This window comes from Taeniopygia guttata, chromosome 10 (genome assembly GCF_048771995.1).
Source record: "Taeniopygia guttata chromosome 10, bTaeGut7.mat, whole genome shotgun sequence".
In the NCBI taxonomy this organism is placed as follows: domain Eukaryota; kingdom Metazoa; phylum Chordata; class Aves; order Passeriformes; family Estrildidae; genus Taeniopygia; species Taeniopygia guttata.
Genome location: NC_133035.1, coordinates 8,752,480 through 8,770,245, shown reverse-complemented (window position 1 = coordinate 8,770,245; position 17,766 = coordinate 8,752,480). Strand labels below are relative to the sequence as shown.

Here is a 17,766-nt window from a genome sequence, read left to right as displayed (position 1 = left end):
TAGGAAAGCAGGCCAGTCTTGTTGCTCCTCATTCATCACACCCTCAAGAAGAAAGTGGGAGGCTGTCAGTGACAAAAGGGAACAATGCATCTGTTTCTTTTACTGTTCCTAAAACTACTTCACAAAAAAAATTAAAAATAAAATAAAAAAAAAAAATCAGTACTATTAGGGGCAAGCAAGAGGCCTTCAGCAGGAAGTCCTTGTTTCAGTCATTTAACACCCTAACATATGCTAAGAGCACTCTGTTCACAGGTACAGCCAGCAAAACTCAGATCTTCCAAAACAATAAAGTGGAAGAAAACTTTGAAAATACTTATGTGGAATATGGAGAGTTGCAGGGCATCAGGAGACTAAGCCACACATCCCAATAACAAGACAGTATTTTCCAGGCTGGTCTGTCAACATGATGACAAGCAGCCTGTTACATGCACAAACAATTTCAGTGCAGCAGAACACAGCTCAGAGACAGCACAGGCTGAGATGCATTCTCAGACTAAAAACATGAGAGATTTGGTAGATACAACCACACATGTATAGGACAGATCTGATATAATGCTAGGGTTTAGAGACCCAGAGCAAGAACCCAGTGTCATTGCTTCTGGCTCAAGAGAATGATGCAACTGAACAGTCTAGAAGTGCCTGAAAAGGTTTTCCTTTTAGTATGTTTAGGAAAATTCTCCATTACAGATATTTGACTTCACATGTGAAGGCTTGGAGTAATCCAGGGCAGCTTTCTGACTATCAGACCATATCAACTCGAGAGGCTTGGTTCAACTGCAACAAGAATGTGAACACTGATGGCATAACTAAGCTCAAGATAAATACAGTCGTGGGGAAGAATTATTAAGCACATTTTCTGCCTACGTGCAAGGCACCTACTAATGGCACTGAGCTGCAATCTTTTCCCCAAAATAACTGAAAAACAAGAAAATAAGAAACAAACCTAAGAGTGCAAATGCACTGATAATAATAAAGCTTTTAAAGAGTATTAACAGGGAGAAGAGACAGAAACACTCAAGAATTCAATAATTTTATTTTAATGGACAAGACATTAAACATTATAGTATGCAGGTTAAGTAGGAGCTAATATTCCTATAACTTTATTACAACATCATGTCAGTTGGAAATCACACCTACAAGCTGAGAACTTCTGCAGCACTGCTGCTAGAACAAAACTATCAGGGTAATTAAAAAAGCACACAGAAAAAAAGCACAGGACTTGTTAGGAAGTGTCCTCAGGTGAGGAATGCAGATCAAGAATTCCATTATTTTATCTGAAATACAGAAAAAGACAAAACAAAAAGCCCAGAGCAAACTATCTTCATAACATCTGACCTCTTCTCCTGCAGCTTCTTTTTGTACTCGTCTTCTTTGTGCTACTTGATCTCCCAAAACTTTGATGTTACAAACCACTCATTGTCATCTAAGTGGTGGGTAATTTATCTTGTGGAACTTTGTCAGAACATGTTTGACCACCCAAAATCCTCCTCCTAGCTAGTAAGGCTACCTCCAGCTTCAGTATGTTTCAGTATTTGCAGTCCAAATTATGGAGAGGGTGGGGTGGAGGGAGAGGCATAAGGCTAGCAGACCAAAGGCAGAGACTGTACCTCTTCCTGAGAAATGCAAGGAGCTCTGAGAGATGAAACTGATGATGGTGGAGCAGCATGAAGCTCCTTGGGTCATTTTTCCAATGCTATTAACCTTCACCTACAGTGCCTGCCCTTAAGTGGTTAAACAGTAACCTGCAAAAGTAAAAAAGTTACAAAAGAGACAATATATGCTTCCCATCTAAAAAAAAAAAATCTGGGAGAGTGGCCAGGCCCATAAAATTGTTTTTAACTTTTATTTGGGAGGATAAATGAGGACATTACAACTTTCAAGCTGTGTAGAAGACTGCACTTTAAAATGGACACCAGAGCCTACTACGGAATTTTGAAAGCATAAAACAAAAGAACATTTTTGAGAGTTTTAGAATTGAACAGTGTCACACAGCACAATTCAGCTATTTACAAGTTTCTGCACTGTAAGTCATGTTATTAAGCTGTAATAGTCTTCTGGTACTCCAAATAATAAAACATTATATAGGGTCAAAACTGAAAGGCTTAACAGAATTTCAGCCAAGAACCTAGTTTGCCTCCCTCTTCCCTAATAGATGGTGATTTTCCACATAGCAAAATGGCAGACTCACATATTTAAAATTTAATCTACGCAATTATGAAATTTCACTTTGTCCTCTCAAAAATTCCTTACTACTTTCCAAAGCAATGCTTCAGTGATTCAAAGCCAATATTCCCACACAAAACACAAGAGTACACTAGCGGAATCATTCCTCCTCCTGTGCCAGGAGGGGGTCATCCAACATCAGCAAGCTCACTTAAATTAGAACTCTTGCACTTTTCAGAGGAATAACAACAAGCTCTAGACACAGGATGAATATATATTCAATATATATGTATAAATATATATGCAAGTACTTGGTCAGAGCAACATTTAGATAACAAGTTGCTTTTAGATAACTTTTAGATAGCAAGTTTGCATAAAAAGCAATAGATAATCCTCAATTCTGCACTGAGTTCAGTATAATATTAATTAGCTTTTTGTACCATATAGTTGATCAACCAGTAAGATGCCAATTAAAAATACATATTTTTATTGCCCCAAACGCTGACATATTTGCATCAGCTTCATTTGCCCCAAGACAAACAAGTAGTGGCAAAGAGCTAATACTGTTTCATGCATTGTTCCTAGCAGAAATCAAAATACAGTAATAGTTTCCTCCTGCTGGAGGGAAAAAAAAAAGAGGAGAGAGAAACTTGACCTACATAACAAGGCACAGAAGAAACTCAGTTAAGCTTCAGGGTGTTTTTGGGAGGGGGAAGAGGTTGGTTTTTTTCTCATAACAATGAAGAGTCAAACAGTTACATATGGCTACACTAACTACAACTGTTAGCACATCTGACACTTACCTACACGTCTCACTTTTAAGGCTTAAAAATCCTCCCCTCCTGTTCCGGGACATTTAATACTCTTGCCCTCCCTAACAACCTAATGAATTAACCGAGTTAATTTTTAGGCTGTCCATTACTTTCCTTTAAGGGAACGTTAAACAAGGAAAACGACAAGCCAACCCCCAGCTCACAGAAATGAAGGCTTTCATAGGCTCGGTACACGGAAGGAAAGGAGGAACGTCTGGTTTGGCTTTCTAAAGGAACTGTTTACAGACTCAGCCGGAGAGGCAAACTTCGCTATACTTCAGTATCGGCGGATTTCAAAACCACCTTTCTCAGACAAACACCGCCAGCGACTGCCACTACTCTGAGTTACACAGCTGGAACTTGTTTCACGCCCGGGAAGCCTGTCCAGGCCGGTGCCACCAGCCTCCCCCCGCCGCTCCGCCCGGCCCCTCCGCGGCGCCCCGGGCCGGGCCGAGCCGTGCCGAGCCGGGCCGGCCCGAGGGGCTCGCTGCCGTACACACCTTCTCCGCGCGGCCCGGCGCTCCCGCAGCGAGCCCCGCAGCGCCGGCGCGGCCCGGCGGGTGCCCGCCGCATCCTCCACAAAGAGGCAGAGTAGGGGCGCGCATAGCAACAGGGCCGGGCGCCGATTGGCCCCGCCGGGCCGGCCCGGCCCCCTCGGCACGGCCCGGCCCGGCCCCCGCGCCCGCCCGCCCGGGCCAGGTGAGCGGGGCGGACCCGCGGCCGCACAAACCACCGGCACCGCGGCCACGCCGTGCAGCCAGGGCCGGCGTTACCGGGGCCGCGCTGCGGCGGAACCGCCGGCACGCCTGGGAGGGCGGCGGGGCCGGAGCGCGCTGCCCCTCGGAGGGGATGGCAGGGCCCGGCAGGGAGCCGCTGCCCCGCTCCGGGCACGCCGGCACTGAGCTCCAGGGAGAGCCACTGCCCTGCTCCAGGGAGAGCCGCTGCCCTGCTCCAGGGAGAGCCGCTGCCCTGCTCCAGGGAGAGCCGCTGCCCTGCTCCAGGGAGAGCCGCTGCCCTGCTCCAGGGAGAGCCGCTGCCCTGCTCCAGGGAGAGCCGCTGCCCTGCTCCAGGGAGAGCCGCTGCCCTGCTCCAGGGAGAGCCGCTGCCCTGCTCCAGGGAGAGCCGCTGCCCTGCTCCAGGGAGAGCCGCTGCCCCGCTCCAGGGAGAGCCGCTGCCCCGCTCCAGGGAGAGCCGCTGCCCCGCTCCAGGGAGAGCCGCTGCCCTGCTCCGGGCACGCCGGCCCTGCGCTCCAGGGAGAGCCGCTGCCCTGCTCCAGGGAGAGCCGCTGCCCTGCTCCGGGCACGCCGGCCCTGCGCTCCAGGGAGAGCCGCTGCCGTGCCTCTGCACGCTGGCACCGCACACGGAATGTTCCCGCACAGCAGCGCTCCGGAGAGCCAGCCCGAGCTGCAGTCCGTGAGGCGATGAATTTTTACATCTGGAGCGGAAAAAGCCGCCAGCCCGTCCTCCTGCCAGCCAGCACCAGCCAACTTCCCACTGCCCTTTTTCCACTGCTCAGCCCGCTCGGGAGTGGCTGCCCGCCTCACCGCTCTGACCCTCCTGGAGCACACAGCTCTAATTTATGAGGTTGTTTCAAGAGAGTGGTCTCAAAACAGCATGTACTATTTTAAGTATAGTCTAAACAACGTACTGGCTACGTTAAACAATTTCATCCAGTTCTGACGTATTTACAAGTACTAAAGTCAGATGACAGTAACCATATTAACATAATCAGTGCAAAAAACCTATCTCACTCTCAGCCTAACCACATCACAAAGCAAGACTAAAACCCTTGTTCTGTAATTAGATACCATGAAGCTATGAAAAGTCCAGATCAAACTACACTACACAACCACATTCAAAATCCAGTACCACTCACTAACCCATTCAAGAGCATAGAAAACACACCACTTCACAAAATTACTTTTCCCCACTCACATTTTATATACCAGTATAATTTGGCTGTGGTTGCAAGAAAAGACAGTGTATAGAAGATTTTTAAGTAGACATTTTATCCGAGGAAGGTCAGATACCTTTTAGTAGTTGGCCCATTTAAAGATCTCACATACAGATAGTGCCTTACAGAGAGTTAAATGCAAAACATACCATTTCATTAGTCACTGACATTCAAGCTTCCTGTCTATTTTACCTGTTTGCTTTCCAAGTATTTTTCCTTCATGGAACATTTACTTCTACAAAAACACCATCGTTCACACAGTTGTCTGAAAAAGCAATTTCAGGTTTTCTTAATCAAGCAACTACCTAGCATTTGAGAAAAGAACTCAGATGATTTTCTATAAAACAGTTATTCAGTATCTACAGGAGGAATGGGAGGGGTAAGAGGAATATTTATCACATTAGTAAACATGGTATGTTTAGAAAGTTCTGCTAACAAGAAGCAGAAGCAACAACACCCAAGTCAATTCCCACCAGGCCAGCAGAGACAGCATTCAGGAGCCACCAGCTGTTTTTACAGGCCAACTAACAATGTTTTAGTGATGAGCAGCTGTCTCTAGATGACGGGCATTACTTACCCACCATACTGTTCCTGAACAGTCTCCCCACACTGTGCTACTGCAGTGCAACCACAAAGATCCTTTTCACACCAGATATTCTACAAATTCAGTAAAAGTAGGACAGCTTGTTGACACTCCAGCTTTTAAGCTTACAGTCCTAAACCAGCTGTTGGTACACAGAGCTGAGCTCCGTGACTGTCTGTGGACAAACACCCCAGAAGTGAAACCATCCAGCCTAATAACATGCTAAATTTATAAACTGCAATATTAAAATTCTAACAAAACAAAACCTACCTTGAAGGACATTACTCATTTATTGGATCTCTTGTGCTCCCACAAATTCCAGATGCACAAGATATTTTACATGAGAATACGGTAGCACACAGAGGTGTAGATAGGACTTTATCCTAGGCTGCATACTTCATCATCATAAAGTACCTGCAATTCAAATACTATTATTGTGCTCGCTGTTCTAACACTGTGCAAAATGACAGGCAATAATCAAGATAACCAGAAACCAGACTGTATTTTAACTCACCTTCTGCCACAAATAAAATAACACTTCTAAAAATAAAAAAAGGTGAGGTCTTAATAACTATGGATTTTATCCCAACACTTTGGGAGTAAGCAGCCCTACAAATTCCATAAAACAGGAAATCAGAGCCAAGTATTGTTCATCTCAGTATCAAGTGAATGGCACATCAATTTAGAGGCACTTGCCAATAGCCATAATTGGCATCATCCCTAAATTATAAAAAACACTCAACTTCAACCTTTGAGGGGCCATGCCAAAGCACAGGATGTCTAGTAATGAGGCAGTTCAGAAAAACACTCTGATTCAGGTTCCAGCCCTGCCTTGTGCAGGAAAAGCAAGGTGTGCATGTGACCCCTAAGGAGCAAAGCCTAAGTGACTCCATAGCACCTTATGTTTACACAGCCTAGTCATGGAGACAAGCTAAAAATAAAACTACCCTTCTACAAACACATCCCTTCCTTGAAACAAACATTTTGGATTGAGTTACTAATTTGCAGAACATAAAACCACCAAGTGGTCTCATGTAGACAGCCTTATTCCCCTTCTCCCAGTACAGATGCTCAATTCCTCAGTACAAAGCTGAGGTCAGTTCTTGATGCTTGCAGTGCATGTTAAAGAGATGGTTAGATATACCACTCACAGTCCGTGTATAGTTTTCCTTTTACTGATGTTCAAACTCAAATTTCTTGAGTGAGAAAGGCTACATATGGTCTACAGTACGCCTAGAGAAGCTGAAAGCATCAGATGCTAACAGGCCCGCTATATTTTTAAATCAAACAAAAATTAAAACCAAATAAAATAAAAATCAGTGTGTAACAAAGTTGCTCAGATTTCATACTAGGAACTTACACAAGAATTCATTTCGCCAGCTTACAAAAAGTGTCCTAAAACATTTATAAAAGGCCACTACATCTTCTCAACATGAGGATGGATGAAATACCATCCAATGCACATCAAGCACCATAACTTTCATCTCTAGAGGATCCAAAATACTTTCTCATAGAAAGTTGCTAATTCAGCGAGGCTCTTGTAGGAAACATCCAGAGGCAGCACAATAACAGCCAGTCATGACTGGCCTGACTGCTTGGTGCAAGATGAGCCAGGTGTGCATTCTAGCAGTTTTACATTGATTCTGCCTTCAGACATTTCCAGTATTATCAACTATTCCCCCTGTTTCCCCTGCATGAGCTAGCTATCTGGTTTTACTCCTCCACTTTTTACCAGCAGACTCCTCAGAGAGGTCCTCCACACCTTGCCTGCATTAGCATGGTGTAGGCAGTTACACCATGAGTACTACTGCTAGTACAGCTACGGCAGCAACCATTACCCAGGCCAATCCTCCAATTCCAGCTCTCCAGATACTTTGTTTCTCATGGTTTCCCCACAGTAAACAAAATTCCTCTGGTGATTCCAATAGCATGTGCTTCAAAAGCAAGGTTATACTTTTCACTAAAAGGCAACTGAAGAGAGAAAACTTGCATAGAAAATATACTTGAAACTCAAAGATATTTACAGCAGAGACAAAAGGGTTTACCTTTGAGCAGCATGAGTGTTGGTATCAAATCCCTTTGACCTAACTGCATTCCCAGTCCGTGCTGACCTTCACAGTTTTGTCCCTGTCCAGTTCCTATTGATAGGAAACTCCTCCTCTTTTATTCCACATTCCTGTAATATTTACTGAAGTTCTTCCCTTCTTGATGCAACTATTCTCTTCTCCCCCACCCTCAAATTCACCTACTTAATGAAAATTTTAAAAATAAAGAACAAGTAAATAGAAGTCTTGAAGATTCAGGAGTTTAAAAGATTCAGATCTAACATGCAAAGGAAATGCACCACTACTTGTGACTTTACAGAAAACTGCACATTAACAAAAGCATAATCAAAACTTCACTCTCTATTAACACAGAAGTTATGGCAAGTAGCCATCACAGACATCTACTCAGATACTGCTCTTACACACCCTCTATGCCCCCACCACAAGTCTGCAAACAAAGCCTTCCACCAAATTTGCTGACCTGCCTGGAAGTGTGAGTTTGAGCCATGGTTTGTTTCACTTGTGTTGCTGGGCTGGTGCCCTGGCAGGGAATCAAGGAGAACAATACCTGGCAGGGGAGAAGGGCTTCCCATTGCTCTGAAAAAAAAGCAGGCTGACCACAGCAGCTCTTCCTGCACCTCTCCTTCTCCTACCCTTGTCCCTCAGAAGAAACCAGCTGCCACTTTACCACCTCTCATTATGGTGCTGATTGTACTGAGAATATGAGATAATACTTGCCATCCTAAATTCTACTGTGGTTCTGTGTCTCTTTTTGCCCTTCCTGTCCCCATTATACAAAACAAGCTGATACTTGCACAGCATCCTGAGAAAGAAGCTTGATTTGTTACAGCACAGAAGTGTGAAATATGTCCTAGAAATCCTGAAGGCTCATTAGTGGGCAAAAGGAATCCCTGCATTCACAGCAACCACCATTAAGAGGTTAAATTAGCACAAGCAGTCACCTGCTCACAGACTCCCTAAAGTAGTTCACTATCCAAAATGGACTTACTTAACAACATGGTTCCCAGGGATCTTGGTGGAAAAAAGATCACTAACTTGTATAATGTAAAACAGATGACATTGCTCATGTGCAACCAGAAAGTCCTTATTTCAGATATATTATCCATTTTTTTTGCCTCTGAAGAAAATACAACTTGTTTTTTTCCTTAGAAAAAGCCAACGGGTTTGGGAAATGCATTGATCATTGCTAAGAGGGAAACTTAGCTGCCCATGGTTACTGGTACTACATACCTGCACAGAGACTGCATGCCTGCCCATGTAAAGAAAAGTGGCCAAACCAAAATAAATGTGTATGGTGAGGGGGAAGAGCTCCCCTTACTGCTCCTGAAGAAACAAAGTTGTTCATAAGATTTCTCAGTGAGACTATTTTGTTTGCCTTTATTCATTATAAGGACTGTTACAATCAGCACAGACATGAAATGTCATTAGTATTTCATGTATGCAGAGTGCTTCCCTCCCTGTGTGTTCAGCTGCCTCACACACAGCTCCCCCTTGAAATTATCCCCAAGAACATCCTCACATTATCGTATTACATCTTTGCATTTTGAGTCAATGTGATGTTCTAACACCATCCCAGACAGCAACTTGCATGAGCTTTGGTCCCAAAGCTAGCATGAAAAATCACTAGCCAAAGAACTAGTCGGGCCCATTTAACATAGAAGGAAATGTATTAGTACAAGTGAGATGGTTTTGACTTGATCACATTAACTCTGAATTGTTAAGATGGAGAATTTTCATTACTTACAACTCAATTATAGTGTTTACAAGTAGCCTTTGTAAAAAAAAAAAATCTCTTCCAATCTCAGTACAGTTCTGATTGCAGAATAAGAATAACTCACATGTGTGAATAACTTCAGCCATGTGCTTGTAGCTATAGTCATGCCACCCTGCACGAGACCAGCAGAAAAAGGAATAGGTAATGAAAGCAGTCTTCCAAAGTCCAGCTACCTACCCAGGTCCATGAGGCACTCTTCTGTATTTGCATTCATCCTTAATTTCATACTTATACATGGAGTTCTAGTACTGGGTAGTACAAAGGTAACCATGCAACTGTACATGCACTTCTAAAACAATTTTAACTTAAAAGCTGGCTTCTGTCTAAACATTAAATTTAAATGACCTGCAAAGACTGAACAATTTACCACCTCCTTGAAAGACAATGATGTGAGACACTTTCAGAAATCTAAAAAATATTGTTTATCAAGTATTACATTGGAACGGAGACAATAATTACCGCTATATTTAAACTGCAAGACCTTATGGACTAGAAGAATAGCTGGACTGTTACCTTAAACTCATTGCTGAAAAGATAAAAGGTTATGGCCATTTCCCTACCACTAAACAGCTGCTATTAGTAGAAGTCTGTCAAAATACCAAAGAAACATTCTATAAACAGTGAAGCAGACAGAGCAAGTTCTCTTAACAAATGTCATATAGCTGGTTTGTTCTCATCAGTTACTCTGTTTTCACAGAAGGCTTCTAATTTTAATAAGTAGAATTTCATTTGGCAGCAAACTCTTGTCTCTCATGAGGATCTGTATTTATAAATGTTAACTTATTTTTAAAAACATTTAGAAGCTGGCAGACCTCAGATCCAATAATAATGTCAACACTGCCCTTAACAACAAAGTCAAACCTAATATGTTTCACCCAAGGGATCTGATCTGACATGCCAAAATTTCTCACTGCAGCAAGTAAAGAATATGGTCAGAAGGGTCAGTTTATATATTCTAAGCCTATGGGCTTGGCATATCCACAAGCCCCAAAATATCCACCTAAATGCCACTCCAGCAGCATCTCTTTTACCAACAGCTAAAGGCAGCTAATATGGACAACACCAAGCAAACTAAAAAAAAACAAAATGGCAAAGTTGTTTCCGGGATGGTTCTCTCTGAGAAACAGGTATGCCATGAAAAACTCTCACTGCTGAACAATGATAAAAGCACCCTTCCAACCCAAGAAATATTTTTACAACAGGAAGACTTGCCCTGCTGTCAACAGCTAGGTACAAATTGCAGAACAGGTAAGAAAACTAAGCTGGCATTTCAAATTAAAACCTGAGCTTTTCCATTCTACAAATAAATACATTTTAAATTTTTCGGTGCCTAACATTTTTAGAAAGTTAAGCATTTAAAAGCTAAGAATTCTTCCAAGATAAATGTTTGAGGCATAAATTTAATGAAAAGAGAGTTTATATTGCCATTTTTCAGGAGCAAGGACAGAACTGTATTGAAAATATCCAGACTCCACCCTCAATTAAAAAGAAAAGACTTCTGTTCCTGTTCACACATATGAACTCATATATATAATATCTATGTATAATCTGTAATAGATTTCTCTCTGCAGCAGGAGCAGCAGCACACGCACAGCCCGGGGGTTCCTGGGCAGGCACAGCGTCACCGCAGCCCGGCAGCACCCAACCCAACCCAGCACTGCCCCAGCACTGCCCCAGCGCCTCGGGAGCGACAGCTCCGCCGAGCAGGAAGCACCTCATTTCCAGTTTATTGCTTTGTTGACTGGCTACATCATTCTGCCCTGGAAAAGTTTAGGTGCTTTGTGACATTTCACCGAGAAGATACTACAAAATTAAAGTGTCTGGATCATGGTTCAATATAGGACACTAAAACAACACTCATCCTTTTTCAATATATATTTTCACTTCCTAATCTGCACACTCTGTAGCACATCATGTTTGCTAAAAAGTTTTCCATAACATCTTCCCCAGTTAATATAGGGCATATTTTATGCTTATAAAAACAAGGGCCTTACCCACATCTCCTAAATTATCAACCAACTCCACAACTGAACACACTGGTTCAGCTCACTTCCCCCAAGTCCCATGCCTGCTCATCCTTCCTCCTAAGAATCTAAATTCCATCAACTGTTCATTAATCTCTCCTGCAGCTTTCCCCACAGATACATCCCAAAATACCTCAGCTGTGTTTCCCACAGGAGGCAGTAAACAGACTTTTGCTGAACCAAGAGTTACCTCTTTCCACACCAACCCACCAAGTAATGTGGCAGAAGTTCCTTAACCCAGTTACTACAAACAGACCCTGAGGCACACATCCAAGTTTGACTTGCAAAGAAGGAAGGAGAAGACAAAAAGCAATCTTCAGTCTGCTTGTTCCTCTCATGTAGACAGAAAGTCATTTCTGTAAATTAGGATAATCTCAAGGAGGGAATTAATGCTTCAGAAAGTAAGAAAGGATTGCTTTTTGTTTAATTTGTAAGTGAAAACAAAATAGTCTCTACACAGAGAACACACATAGAGGAATAAACAAAGCAAGGCAATAAGAAAGTAAGAAAATACTAGAATAAGGTGATAAAACCCAACCAGCATTCATTTAGAGACAAACAAGCCTGTCCTCCTTCTTTAACTGATCATTCATGCAATGAGGGGAGGGAGGAGGAAGGAGCAATAATTCCCAGCTATTTAGACTATAGCAAAACTTTTGATGTCTTGTAACATTTCCACAGTAAAGTATGACTATACTGTAGATTCATCTAAACCACAAGATGTTTTCCAGTTGTGCACCAAGTGTACTCTAAGAGTACATAACAAGCCTTCTGAGTTTGGCAGCAAGCTATCACCCTGACATTATGCAATGTTTTCATTAATGCTGATGGTGAAACAGTGTGTTTATACAGTTTATGAGCAAAGCTGAGCTGGAAAACTTTGCAAGCACTCTGCTACGAAGCCTTATTCTGTCTTCCAAACTCAATAAACTGCCGAAGCGACCAGAAGTCATTAGAACGAAGTTCAATAGAAGCAAGAGCAAAGCTCTGTACTTGAGAAAGGAAACAGCAGTCCAAACATGCAGCACGAAGCAGCTGACTAGGCAGCTGTACTGCAGAAACCAAATCGAGATGATATCATGGATCAAAGCCAGGTAACCTGATATGTTGTTACTGCAGAAAGAAAAAAACCCAAAAAACAACCAAAACTAACCCCAAACTCAAACATCACTCCAAAAACATTGTATGTAAGAAAGGAAGATAAATCATTCTTCTCCCTGGCACCAGTGGAGCCTCAGCTGAGGAACCATGACCACTGTATTTTAAGATGCTTCAACAGTTCACTTTAAGAATGGCAGCACAGGGAAGGTGAAGCTGAGCAGCAGCCATCAGTACTTGAGTTACTGTGTTCCCTAGACCCAGTACAGACAGTTCTGGGAATGTGCTCAGAGCAGCCACCGTCCTCCTACACTCACACCCCACCTGATGGCCATGTCCTGAGTGACGCTCATGAGATACATCCTGGGAATGCCCTGTGCTTTTGCGTGGCAAAGGAATAAGTCCACGTTTTTACCTGCACTTTCAAAGCTCTCTTCCTGCTCTCCCTCACCCACAAAACTGCTCTGAAGGTTTGCTATGCAGAGCTCCATAGTCCATCCCCTCCATACTGCTCTCACACATTACATATCTATACCTGCAAATTTTCCAACTTTCCCTTCTACAGAGGGAGGTAAGTACCTTAGGGCCAAACACCCATGTTTTCTTCATTTCTGTCCATCCCTCTCACCTCCTTAAATTTAAACATTCTGTAACCCTTCCCACCGATAAAAACAGCTGCACATTTAGAACTCTTCTTTCTTCTCCTGCATCATCCAGCTTTGCTGGGGATAACAAGAACCTTACTGGTAGTTCAGCAAAGGCTAAACCACACCTCTCCCAACGTGCCTGGGCATTACAATCTTCAGGGCAGTGCTGAGTTAAAGTCTAACAAGAACTGCACCCCTCTGCTCCAAATTGATTCTGATATAATTATTTGTAAGAACAACAAAGAAAAAAACCAACACATTGCAAGCCTGTTTAAAGTCTGCTTCTTTATGCTTTACTCATGGTGTGAACTTAGAGTCTTCTCAGGATTTTGAGGCTCTGTAGAGTAGAGAAACCTGTGGCAAGCTGAGTGGTCTGCTTCTCCTCTGCCCTTTGCTATTAATCTGCGACGATTGGAAGCAGGTGACTGCACACTTGACTGCTTGTGTCCTGTGGTACAGCTGCTATGCAGAAAGCAGCACATGTAAACATTTGCACGATTCGTGCCTCCTAAGAGTCTCTGTGGGCTGCACATGGCATTTAGGCACTTTCACAACCCCCTTTGTGCATGGTATTGCTCTACTGTATTAGCATACAGTTAAGCTGGAGGGATCCACTAAAATGGCTGGAGATACCCTCCCACCTTTGGTAAGATCCATGATTTATTTCAAGACTTTTGGTAATTATCTTAAAAGAATTTCAAGACATAACTTCTGAAGGTTTTTTTCCCAGTTTGTGGTAAACACTTTACAGTGTATTTGAATTTCAATTTATCACTTCCCAGCTTATGGGAAAAAAAAAAGAGAAAAAACCCACAAAAAATACCCCAGCAAACTCATAACTTGCTTTCTGTACAAATTTGCTTCCCTCTATACCAGATTGGTTAAAAAAAGGCATCTGATCACTTATCCTACAGCAACTGAAAATGTTTGCAGTGTTTTAACTCCTTCTGCCTAAAAATTAAAGAAAGGAATACACAAAGGTCATGTAGATGTTGAACTGCTAGATCAGAACATATTAAAGCTGCAAATATTGACCTGGGTTTTACCTGGCTATTTTGAAATATAATTTCACCCTGACAGTAAACAGTTTTCAAACTTCAGTGTCTGGTATCAAAATCCAGATCCTAAAAACAACCAGCTGCAGTAGATGGTGTAAAGGTTTAAGCAATTAAGAAACGAGGAAAGCAATGAGAAAGGCCCATTTCAAAACCAGGGTACTTAAACCCCATTAATTTATGATTGCTTCTGTACTATCTGTGCTATCATCACACCATTTAATCCTTGCAGCACACACAAACAAGAAATCCACCTAAGAGTGGTCATGTATGCAGTGTCACTATTAGCAAACATGTCATTAAGAAACCTAATTAGGATGTGTATGTCATGTAAGTGTTAGCATTTAATACACGAATATGTGAGCTATATAAAAGTGTTTTTCAAAACACCAAAGTGATTATGACAGAATTAGAACATGCTTTTAAACTAAAAGGAACCAGATAATCAATAGAATCAGCAAAACTTTAGGAAACATGGATTATTGTTTTTAATTAACATTCTGAATACTACGATGAGCACTCATAAGATTTTCTTCAAAAAATATCTTGGTTTAAGACGAATCAATAATCACTGCTCCTGTGGATCAAAATAGAAGTCATGACATATTTCCAACTCTAGGGGCATCAGCAGCTGTTGCTATACGGCAAAAGAGCTCAAGTGTTATAAACATATACGTAGACTGCTGTCTTGATTTTTCTGTAAAACCAGATGTCAGTAATCCGATAAGATACAACCAAATAATCGTGAAAAATTTATATTTCGCCATGCCTGTTATGAAATATCTCAGTTATAACTGGAAAGAAAAAGCACTGTCAGTTTATAAAACAACACAGATGTAAGTTATGGTTATTTTCAGTGTGTTTTTCAGCTATATTTGGACATTTCTGTACATCTGCTGGCTTTGTCTGTCGATGCCCGATTTGCCTTTGACCGACTCTCGCCTCAGCACTGCAGGACTGTGCTAGCGAGCCGGCCGTGTCTGACACACGAACTGCAGCATTCCCACAGCAAAAGCACTTCGCTACGGCGTTTGTCTGCTTCCATCCAGCCAAGACAATGGAAAGCCGAAGGGCAGGCAGGACATGGGGCTGCAGCCCCCCTTCGCGGGCCACCTTCCGCATCCCACTCCCACTGGCATTTCCCGAATTGAGCCCGAGTACCTGGATTCCTTCCCACCCCCCAAAAACGACAGGGGAGGGGATAAGGAAATAGAGCGATAACACCGAAACCAACCGCCGGGCTACCTCTAATCCTACAGACAAAACAAACAAAAAGAAATGTACTGATAAGCCGTTTACCTCGTTCCGGCTTCATCTTCCCTGCTGCCTCAGCGAGGTGTGACAGGGCCGAGGTGCCGTGCCGCTGTCCCCGGGCGGTCGCTGCCCGGCCAGCGGTGTCAGTCGCGCCCCGGCAGCGGGCACAGCCGGCGGGAGGCGGCCCCGCCGCTACGGCAGCTGGGCCCGCGGGCGGGCGGGCTGGCGGCGGCCGGCCGGGGGAGGCTGCGCGCCGGCGGGCTCTGCCCGCGCCCGGCCAGGGTGTCCTTCCGTGACACGGCGCCGCGCGGGGCTATTTATAACCTGCCGGGGAAAAAAATCCCACAACGACAGACCTCGGCTCACCCCCGGCCGCGCCGGCTCTGAGTCACCGCGGCCCCGGGCGACGGCAGCCCCTGCCGGAGTCCCCTCCCTCCTGCCCGCCCGCCCGCCTGCCCGAGGAAGGCAGCGAGCGGCCCCCCGCCCGCCCCGTCGGGGCCGCGGCCCCCGCCCCGTCACGGGCCGGCGGCTGGCGGCGGGGGGCTGCGCCGCACCTGCATCCCCGGCCCGCCGCTGCCGCCCGGGCTGTCGGGCCGTGCCCCCGCGGTGCGCCCCGGTCACACAGGCCGCCCCGCCCGCCCGGCGCTGCTCTCCATGGCTCTGCCTCCGGCCCTGCCTCCTCCTCCTCGCCGCTGACTAACTCCCCTCCTCTCCGCCATGCACTCCCCGCCTCCCGCCGTGCGGGGCACACACATCACAGCCCGCCGGCGGGCAGGGCAGAGCAGGACTGAGCGAGCCGGGCAGCGCAGCTCGGCCGGGGGGGGGGGTCCCCGCCACGCTCGGCCGCCCTCGGGCGGGGGAACGCGACCACCGCCCGCCGGGACCGCGGGCCCCGCTGCGCCCGCGCCGCGCTCATCCCGCCCCCGGGCGGGCCCGCCCGGCCCACAGCGCCCCACGTGCCGCGCGGCGGCCAATGCCCCGCCCGCCGTCCAGCTGCTCGGTTGTCACAGCAACAGAGCGCGGCCCGGCACGGCACGGTCCCGCCCGGGAGCGCGGCCCCGCTGCCCGCGGACACCCGTACCCTGCACCGCAGACGGCGCCGCTGCGTTGATGGGTTTGCACAAATCTTGCATCGTCCCGTCGCCTCTCACCCCCGCCCAGCGCTTTGGCAGTCGGGCTCCCGGCCCGGGGAGGGGAGCGGCCCCTCGCTCACTCACCCGGCTCCGACGGGGGCTGGCGCGGCCCCTCACCCGCGCCTTTCCCGCAGTGCCATCAGCCGCTGCCCGGCCTTCCTTCCCTCTGCCCCCCGCACACGTGTCCTCCCACGCTGGCCCTGCGAGTGCTCAGAGCAGCCCGAGCCCACGGCCGCCGGGGCTTAAATGCACGTGTGTCCGGGCGGCGGCGGAGCGGCGGCTCCAGGCGCGAAGTGCCCCCAGCGGGAGGCCGGGCCCGCCCGCCCAGCCGCGCTGCGGGGCGGGGAGCGGCGCTGGCCGCGGCCCTGCCCCGGGGCAGCGCTGCCCGCGCCCGCCCTGCCCCGCGGCGCCGCGCTGGGCGCGCACTCCGCGCTGATAACTACGGTGAGCGCAGAACAATGGAGTCAGCTGGGCTGCGGTTACACAACCGCCTCAACCCAGCAGAAAGTCAGGTTCCACCGAAAGGGACGGGCCGGCGCCATCCCTCACGTCAGGCCTGCCGAGTAAAGCAGGTCAGGACCGGGACTGCCGCGTGCGGACCCCTTCCCCGCCCGTGCCCCGAGCCCCCACATCGCTGCAGACGCGCCGCTAAATGCACCACGGAAAACGGGAAACAAACTGCCCTGGTGATGGGGATCCCTCTTTCACCAGGGACACAGATCTAGGCCGGCTAAAGTGGCCTCTAGAGAGCAGAAAGAACTGCTTGAAAGGGGAAACTGCTGCAAAAGAGCTGGAATGTCAATGTACAGCTTACCTGGAGACTGTGCCGCAGCCAGGGCAGACCCCATGGACAGCTCTGTTACTCGGATCCGGACTCGGTCAGAAGGACAGATGAGCCTTTCTCCTGCTTTTAGATGGTCCCATAGGTGGGATGTACAAAGACACTGCCACATCTCCAGTCATTACTCTGGTAATTCCTTCCACTGAGATTGGTTACAAACATCCCATCTTATAGCCTGAGCCCTATGGGAGGCACCCACTCCCTACAACAAAGTGACTTATACATACGCAAGTCTTCTGACTCCTGTGCATGGCCTAGCCAATTCCTAGTTCTTTCTAGTGTGCCAGCATCCTTGCAGATGTATGTACATCTGGGCTCTGCATAGCCACTCTTTTCTCACAGCTAGCTAAGCATCCACTGGA

General features: G+C 46.4%; 1 protein-coding gene across 5 annotated transcripts in view; it reads right to left on the bottom strand.

Annotated features, from left to right (window-relative positions):
- The window catches only part of ATOSA (atos homolog A), a 47,984-nt gene extending 30,589 nt beyond the window's left edge, over nt 1-17,395 (bottom strand). The window contains exon 1 of one of the 5 annotated variants that reach the window (XM_072933994.1): nt 17,378-17,395. Coding sequence is in view for 3 of the 5 variants with exons in the window: in XM_072933996.1 (XP_072790097.1) it covers nt 1,608-1,683 (76 nt within the window). In the remaining 2 variants the exon portion in view is untranslated. Of the gene's footprint in view, nt 1-1,607; nt 3,401-3,475; nt 3,610-15,475; nt 15,955-16,647; nt 16,791-17,377 lie in introns of those variants that run through there. The other 4 variants (XM_072933997.1, XM_012578205.5, XM_030281257.4 and 1 more) reach the window with 4 other exon arrangements.
- Nucleotides 17,396-17,766: the final 371 nt, after the last annotated feature.